This window comes from Rhinopithecus bieti, unplaced genomic scaffold (genome assembly GCF_001698545.2).
Source record: "Rhinopithecus bieti isolate Rb0 unplaced genomic scaffold, ASM169854v2 scaffold_6710, whole genome shotgun sequence".
Lineage (NCBI taxonomy): Eukaryota > Metazoa > Chordata > Mammalia > Primates > Cercopithecidae > Rhinopithecus > Rhinopithecus bieti.
In genome coordinates, this window is record NW_016805362.1 from 3,352,258 (window position 1) to 3,361,739 (window position 9,482).

General features: G+C 36.5%; 1 protein-coding gene across 1 annotated transcript in view; it reads left to right on the plus strand.

Moving 5' to 3' along the window:
• Positions 1 to 9,482, plus strand: part of STK31 (serine/threonine kinase 31) — a 135,558-nt gene that overhangs the window by 40,843 nt on the left and 85,233 nt on the right. Inside the window, exon 10 of the mRNA XM_017872233.1 lies at positions 8,007 to 8,122. Within this exon, the coding sequence (XP_017727722.1) occupies positions 8,007 to 8,122 (116 nt within the window). The remainder of the gene's footprint in view (positions 1 to 8,006; positions 8,123 to 9,482) is intronic.

Below are 9,482 nucleotides of genomic sequence, written 5' to 3' on the forward strand. Positions count from 1 at the left end.
ATTATTTTAAAATAAATTAAAATTTTACTTTTTTTTTTTTCATTAAGTTATACAAGGTATACAGACAGGCGTACCTTGTGTAACTTATTGAGAAAAATCTGTTAGTAAGTGGACCTATGCAGTTCAAACCTGTGTTGTTCAAGCATCAACTGTGTTTCTTTTCATACATTGTTGGATTCAATTTTCTAATTTTTTGGAAGGTTTTTACATACATGTTCATGACATATATTGGTTTGTGTCTTTCTTTTTTTGTAATGCTATTTTCTGCTTTCAGTATTAGGGTGATGCTGGCCTCATGGAATGAGTTTGGAAGTATTTCCTCTGCTTCTATTCAATGACAGAGAGTTGGTATAGTTTTTTCCTTAAATGTTTGGTAGAATTTACCAGTGAAGTTATATAGGCCTGACACTTTCTGTTTTGGAAGCTTATTAATGGTTGATTCAGTTTTAAAAATAGAAATAAATCTGTTCAGATTATTTTTGTGTGAGTTTTGGCAGATTATGTCTTTCAAAGAATTAGTTCATTTAATCTAGGTTATCAAATTTGTGGGCTTTGAGTTCATAATATTTTTAATTTTACATTTTTATATTTAATGTTAATGTTTTACATTGGATCTGTACTGATGCCCTCTTTCATTTCTGATACTGGCAATTTGTGTCCTCTGTCTTTTTTTTCTTAATTAGCCCGGTTATAGTGTTACCAATTTTATTCATCTTTTCAAAGTATCAGCTTTTGGTTTTGTTGATTTTTTTTCCTCTTGATTTCCAGTTTTCAGATCGATTGATTTATAGTTTCCTATTTTTGCATATTTAAGATTTAATTTGCTGTTCTTTTTATGTTTCCTAAGGAGCAAACTTAGATTATTAATATTAGTTTTTTTTTCACTTCTGATATATATGCATTTCAATGCTGTTAATTTTTGTCAATGCACTGCCTATGCTACATTCTACAAATTTTGGTAAGTTGTATTTTTATCTTGAAAGTATTTTAAATTTTCATGAGATTTCTTCTTTGACTCATGTGTTATTAGTAATGTTGTTTAATCCTTACATGTTTTGAGATTTTTTTTCAATTATCTTTCTGTTGTTGATTTCTAGCTTATTCTACTGTGGCCTGAAAGCAGACATTGTACGGTTTCTATTCCTTTAACTGTTAAGGTGTATTTTGTGGCCCAGAATGTGGTGGCGTATTTTGGTGAATCTTCCATATGATCTTGACAGGAATGTAGATTCTGCTGTTGTTGGATGAACTATAGTTCACTCTTGAATGTGAGTTTGAACTACAAGGGTCCACTTATATGTGGATATTTTAAATAAAAGTTACATCAGTTATGCCTGCCCCTCCTGCCTCCCCTTCCACTTCTTCCTTCTCTGCCATTGGTGAGATAGGAATACCAACCTCTCGTCTTCCTCCTTTTCCTCAGCCTGCTCAATGTGAAGATGATGGAGGATGAAGACCTTAATGATGATCCACTTCCATTTAATGAGTAGTAAATATATCTTCTCTTCTTTATGCTTTTCTTTTTTTGGCTTACTTTACTGTGAGAATATTGTATATATAATACATATACAGAATACTTGCTAACTGATGGCTTGTCTTACCAGTAAAGCTTCTGGTCAACAGTAGGCTATTAGTAAGTAGGTTTCTGTGGAATCAAAAGCTACACATAGATTTTCAAGACTCTGGGGGTTGACACCCCTAACACTTGCTTTGTTCAAGTGTCAGCTGTAGTCTGTAGATGTTAATTATCCACTGTAGACTATGGATGTTAGTTATATCCAATTTATTAGTATTGAGTTCAAATGTATCTTTACTGATTTTTCCATGGTAGATCTGTGCACTTCTGATAGAGGGATGTTGAAGTCTCCAACTATAATACTAGATTTATTTATTTCTCCTTGCAGTTCTGTTAGTCTTTGAGTCATATATTTTGATACTCTATTATTAGGCACATACAGAGAATTGACCCCTTTATCATTGTTTAGTGTTCCTCTTTATCCCTGAAAACTTTTCTTGTTTTGAAGTCTACTCTGTGTGAAATTAGTGTAGCTCCTAGTGTTTAGTACCTATGTTAATTTGTTTCCCTTTGATTAGTGTTAGCATGGTATATTTTTCTTCATCTGTTTAATTTAATTTTATTGATTTTTTTGAGACAGGGTCTTACTCTGTCACCCAGACTGGAGTGCAGTGGTGCAATCATGGCACATTGCAACCTTGAACTCCTCTCAAGGATAGCTCAAGCTATGCTCCTCCTGCCCCAGCCTCCTGAGTAGCTTGGACTACGGGCATGCACCACTATGCCTGGCATTTTTTTTTTTTAAGAAATGGGGTCTTGACATTTTCCAGACAGGTCTTGAACTCCTGGTCTTCAGCAGTTCTCCAGCCTCAGCCTCCCAAAGTGTTGGGATGACAGGTGTGAGTCACTATGCCTGACCACATTTACTTTTAATCTGTAGGTATCTTTATATTTAAAGTAGGTTCTGGTAGACAGTGTGTATTTGAATCTTGCTTTTTCATCCATTCTGACAGTCCGTCTTTTAACTGGTGTCTTTAGACCAGTGGTCCCCAACCTTTTTGGCACCAGGGACCAGTTTCATTGAAGACAGTTTTTCCAGGAGGGAGGTTAGGGGTTTTGGGATGAAACTGTTTCACCTCAGATCATCAGGCATTAATTAGATTCTCATAAGGAGCGTGCAACCTAGATCTCTCATGTGTGCGTTTCACAATAGGGTTTGCGCTCCTATGAGACTGTAATGCCGCCGCTGATATGACAGGTGGCGAAGCTCAGGCGGTGATGCTTGCTCACCTGCTACTCACCTGCTGTATGACCCAGTTCTTACCAGGCCATGGACCCCACCAGTTCATGGCCTGGATGTTGGGGACCCCTGATCTAGACCGTTGACATTTAAAGTGATTATTGATGTGGTTGCATTGGATTAAGATCTATCTGATGCTCTTGCTTGTTCTTTTGTCTTCCACTTTTTTTCTCTTTTTTTGTGCTTTAATTGAGCATTTTATATGATTCTGTTTTTTGTTATTTCTTAGCATGTCAGTTATACTTTTTTAAAAAATGTTTTTTAGTGGTTTCTCTAGTGTTTGCAGTATACATTTACAATTAATTCAGGCCCGCTTTCAAGTAACACTGTATCACTTAATGGGTAGTGTGAGCACCTTATTATAAGAAAATAATCCTAATTCCTCCCTCTTACTCCTTGTGTTGTTGATGTCTTTTATTTCACTTATATATAATTATGTGTAAGCATATATATGTACATATAAACATGTATAATCAAATACACTGTTGCTATTATTTTTTAAGAAACTATTTTCTGTCAGATCAATTGAGAATAAAAGTTTATATTTTACCTTCACTTATTCCTGCTTTGATGCTCTTCCTTCTTTATGTGGAGACAAGTTTCTGACCTATATTGTTTTTCTTCTCTTTAAAGAACATATTTTAACATTTCTTTCAAGAAAGGTCTACCAGTCGCATAGTCCCTCATTTTTTTTTTTCCTCTAAGTCTTTTATTTCATCTTTGCTTTTCCAGGATGATTTAGGACATAGAGTTCGAGGTTGGTGACTTTTCTTTGTTCAACGCTTTAAATATTTCACTCCATTCTCTACTTCCTTGCATGCTTGCCAAGGAGTTGTTATATTCGTTTTCATTGCTGTAAAGGAATATCTGAGACTGACTGTAAAGAAAAGAGGTTTATATTGGCTCATGGTTTTGCAGGCTATATAGAAAACATGGTGCCAGAATCTGCTTCTGGTAAGGGCCTTAAGAAGCTTACCGTCCTGGCTGAAGGCAAAGGGGAGCCAGCTTATCACATGGGGAGAGAGGGAGCAAGGAGAGGGGAGCAAGGGAGGGAAGGGGTCAGTCCTAACCAAATCTCGTGTGAACTGAGTGAGAACTCACCACCAAGAGGATGGTGCTAAGCCATCCATGAGGGATCTGCTCCATGAACCAGTACTTCCCACTAGGCCCCACCTCTAACACTGGAGATTACATTTAAACATGAGATTTGGAGGGAACAAACATCCAAAGTATATCAGATATTGAATATAATTCTTACTTTTACTCCTCTATAGGTAAGCTGTTTTTTGCCCTCTGGCTTCTTTGAGGATTCTTTCTTTATCTTTGATTTTCTGTAGTTTGAAAATGATATGTTTAGTTTTTTTATTATTATTTGCATTCATTCAGCTTAGTGGTCTTTGAGCTTCCTGGATCCATGTTTTGGTTTAGGAAAATTCTCAGTCAGTATCGTTTTAGGTATTTCTTTTCCTTTTGGCATTCTCATTACTCATATGTTACATGATTTGTAGTTGTCCCACAATTCTTAGGTCTTCTGTTGTTTCTTTTGAGTCTGTTGTCATTGCTTCTCAGTTTTGGGCATTTTTTTGAAGGCATTTTTGCCTTCATTTCGTTGAAGGCATTTTTGATTTCTGTTACAGTGTTTTGATATCTAACACTTCTTTTTGGTTCATTCTTAGGATTTCCATCTCTTTGCTTACATTGTCCATCTGTTGTTACTACATGCTATCTATTTTCTCCATTATAATACATAGCATATTAATCATAGTTGTTTTAAATTCATTGTCTGATAATTCCAATATCCCTTCCACATCTGGTTCTGAGTTTTTCTTTAGTTTATAATTTTTTCTTTTTCTTTTTCTTTGGTTTGAGACAGGGTCTTGCCCTGTTGTCTAGTCTGGAATGCAGTGGTGTGATCTTGGCTCACTGCAACTTCCACCTCCTGGACTCAAGTGATCCTCCCACCTCAGCCTCCTGAGTGGGAGGCTGGGACTACAGGTGTGCACCACCATGCCTGGCTAATTTTTGCACTTTTTTTTTTTTTTGGTAGAGACCATTTTGTCCTGTCACCCAGGCTGGTCTTGAACTCCCGGGCTCAAGCAATTCACCCACCTCAGCCTCCCAAAGTGCTGGAATTACAGGCATTAGCCACTGTGCCTGGCTGTAATTTTTTCTTGATAACTGTATATGATACATCAGGTAAAAAAGCAATTGGTTTAAATATGTCTTTAATAATGTAGTTGTAAGATATTCGGGGAAGTGATGTGTTGTATAGTCCTGTGATTAGGTCTCAGTCTTTTTGTGAGTCTACGCCTCTGGCCTGTGAATTGAATTCACAAGCATTTCTCATTTTTTCCCGCCCCCTTTAGGTGGGATAGGATGGCTAGAATAGGATGGAATTGGGTATTTACCTCCTCCCATGTGGAAGGATAGAGCTGGCTGGAGTTGGATATTTCCTTCCCCCAGGTCGGGTAGGCTTTGGTGAAACCTCAGCAGGTTAGGCTGTGGTTAACTGGTTTCTTTTCAGGGTAGATCTTATTAAGAAGTACATAGTGCTCTGGGATATTTCAAAATGGTTTGTTTTCCCCTCTCACTGCTGGAAGCGTGAGGGGATTTTACTGCAATGATATGTATGATACTGTATTTACTGTGAGAACCTGATCTAACTCCTGGAGGTAAAACTCAAAAAAGCATGGGGGCCCCCATGACTAGATGCCCCTGGAGCTTTCAGCTGTCAGTCTTGCCCACACCTACTTTCCAGCAGTTTGTCAGCAGTCCAGATTTTCCTCTCTAGGCATTGCTTCCTGTAGAAATTTCTGTTCCAGTATGTTGTGATTCTCTGTATCCCTCTCTGTCTAATTTTAGAAGTAGCGGTTTTCCTCATGACCCTACCTATCTCACCTTTTCTTACAGATCTGAGAAAAGTTGTTGATTTTCACTTTGTTCAGCTTTTTAATGTGTTAGGATGGCATAGTGACTTCCAGGCTCCTTACATGTGAAACCAGAACCTGAAGTCCCCCATATTATTGTTTTAAATCTTTTGTTTTTTTTATAATGTACTTTTAGAGATAAATATTTCTAAGCATTGCTTTATTTACAAACCACAAATTTTGATATGTTTTGTTTATTATTTAGTGAAGCATATTTAAAACATTTCCTTGTGACTCCTGTTTTGAACTATGAACTATTTAGAAGCATGTGCTTAATTTCCACAAATTTGAAGATTTCCCCAATATATATTTTATTTTTTTCTTGGTACATAGTATTTGTATATATTTACTGGTGTATGTGTGATATTTTGTCATATGCCTAGAATGTATAATGATCAGGTGTAGGTATTTAGGATATCGATCACCGCAAGGATTTATCATTTCTGTGTGTTGGGAACATTTCAAGACCTCTCTTCTTGCTATTTTGAAATATACAATACATCGTTAACTATAGTCATCTGCTATCAAACATTAGAACTTACCCTTCTATCTGACTGCATGTTTGTACTTATTAACCAACCTCTCTTTATTCTTCTGTCCCTAACACACCCTTCCTAGCCTCTGGTATCTATCATTCCACTCTCTACCTCCATGAGATCAACTTTTTTAGCTCCTACATGTTAAGAATGTAAAGTATTTGTCCTTCTGTGCCTGTTTAACAGAATAACATCCAGTTCCATCCATGTAGCTGCAAATGACAGGATTTCATTCATTTTTGTGGCTGAATAATATTCCATTGTATATATACTGCATTTTCTTGATCCATTGATGGACAGTTAGGTTGATTCCATGTCTTTGATATTGTGATACTGCTGCAATAAACTTAGGAGTGCATGTTAATTCCTTTCTTTTGGATAAATACTCAGTGGTTCCCGCAATATATTTTGTTACTGATATCTAATTTAATTTTATTGGTATCAGAGAGCATACTCTGGTTTCAGTTCTTTTAAATTTATTGACATTTGTTTCATTACCCAGCATATGGTCTGTCTGGAAATGTTTCATTCATTTTTAAAAGTTATGTGTATCCTATAAGTTGTTGGATGGAGTGTTTTATAAATATTAGGCTGAATTGCTTGATAGTGGGCTTCAAGTCTTTTAGACCCTGACAGATTCTCTCTCTACTTGTTCAATCAACTACTGAGAGAGAAGTATTGAAATCTAAATATTATTGTAGTTTTGTCTGTTTTATTCCCTTTTGTTCTATCAGATTTTGTGATTTAAAAAAAAAAAAACTCATTATGCAAGTATACATTTAGAATTGTTGGATCTTTTTGATGAATTGACCCATTTATCTTTATGAAATGTCTCTCTTTATTGCTTAGAAAATACTCCCTGTGCCAAAGGGAGTTGTTGCTTGACATTAATACAGGCATATTTGCATATAGTATTTTTATTTGAAGTTCCTAGAGCAGTCAAATCTCTAGGGACCCAAAGTTGAATGGTGGTTTCCAGGGGCTTGGGGGAAGGGAGATAGGGAATAGTGTTTGATAGATACAGAGGTTTTAGTTAGGAAAGATGAAAAAGTTCTGGAGATGGATGGTGCTGATGATTATACAACAATATGAATGTACCTAATGTAACAGAACTATACATTTTAAAATGGTTAAAATGATACATTTTATGTTACATATATTTTACCACAATTTAAAAAAAGACATAGCACCAAAAAAAGATGAATGAATAAATTCCAAAATGCTGTGCCAAGAGTGATATAATATATAGTTTGCTTAGATTCATTAAAGCTTTCATTCTTTATTTAATGGAAGCAGTTAAAAATAAATATTAATTTGAAATAAAAAGCAGCTGGATTCTATTTTATTCAAATTTGGAAACTTTTTTTTTTTTTTTTTGAGACAGAATCTGACTTTGTTGCCTAGGCTAGAGTGCTGTGGCACAATCTCGACTCACTGCAACCTCTGCTTCCCTACCTCTGGCCATCCTCTCACCTTAGCCTCCTAAGTAGCTAAGACTACAGGCACGCACCACCACACCCATGTATTTTTTTGTAGAGACGGGGTTTTGTCATGTTGTCCAGGCTAGTCTCAAACTTTTGAGCTCAAGCCATCTGCCCTCCCTGGCCTCCCAAAGTGTTGGAATTACAGGCGTGAGCCACTATGTCCAGCCAAAAATTATTTAAATTATAGCAGAAATACAGTTTCCTATTTGGGTCTCACTAGGATGTGCTTATTCTTTGTTTCAGCAAGAGAAAGCAGCTGCTGTGGATTTGACTAATCACTTAGAAAGCACTCTGAAGACGTGTATAGATACCAGAATGAAAAATCTGGCAGCTAAGATGGAAATACTGAAAGAAATGAGGTAAAAAAGCATATTTTTCAGAAGGATATTTTAAACTAATTGTTAATCAGTGGTGCTTTGTTTAAATTGTATGCCTGCCATTTTGCTTTAAAATTTAACCTTTAGTATTTTATGACTTCACTGAGAGAAATTAAAGATAGTTATTTCTGAGATTAATTTTATACTGTTTTTGTCAGTTTTCTGTTGTCACTGCTTGGAGCTATAGTGTTCTAAGGTCATAACTGAGACTGAAATGGAAAAAACAGCAACATAGCTTTTAAGTGATACTTTGATGGGAAACTGCCATATCCAGTTATTTTGCTTGGGGTTATTTTCAGGAGTATACCCCGTCCTTGAATAACATGTTTTCATTCAACATTATTTCATTATAACATTGAAGAAGAAAATCAGTTCCTAGCTGGAGCCCCACTGTGTGGAATTTGTACATTCTCTCCATATTTGGGTGGTTTTCTTGGAATACTGTGGTTTTCTCTCACATCCCACTTAGGTGAATTGGTGTGTCTGTATTGCCCCAGTATGAGTGAGTGTGGATGAGCGTGAGTGTGTCCTGCAGTGCAATGGTGTCATGCCCAGGTTTGGTTCCCACCTTAATGCTCTGAGCTGCTGAGATAGTTGTGGCCACCTGTGACCCCTGGATTGGAGTAAGCGGGTTGGAAAATGAATGAGTGAATGAATATATACAAATTATCATAAAATAAAAATTGGTAAAGTATGCAAGAATCATACAGAAGCCTTTGCAATAAACAATGCGGCATGAAAGAATTCAGTGAGCCCACTGTATTTGTTATTGTTTGTTTTTGAACCTGTGGTGGTAGGGGGTGCTTCTTACAATTTTCGCTTTGCAAACATTTATTCCTTGATTTAACCCTACTGTCACCCACTTATTCACCAAAGTTTGGGTAAATAATTATCTTAGTTTTTTTTTTTTTTTTTATTATACTTTAAGTTCTAGGGTACATGTGCACAATGTGCAGGTTTGTTACATACGTATACATGTGCCATGTTGGTGTGCTGCACCCATTAACTCGTCATTTACATTAGGTATATCTCCTAATTCTATCCCTCCCCCCCCCCACAATAGGACCCTGTGTATGATGCTCCCCTTCCTGTCTCCAAGTGATCTCATTGTTCAATTCCCACCTCTGAGTGAGAACATGCGGTATTTGGTTTTCTGTTCTTGTGATAGTTTGCTAAGAATGATGGTTTCCAGCTGCATCCATGTCCCTACAAAGGACACGAACTCATCCTTTTTTATGGCTGCATAGTATTCCATGGTGTATATGTGCCACATTTTCTTAATCCAGTCTGTCACAGATGGACATTTGGGTTGATTCCAAGTCTTTGCTATTGTGAATAGTGC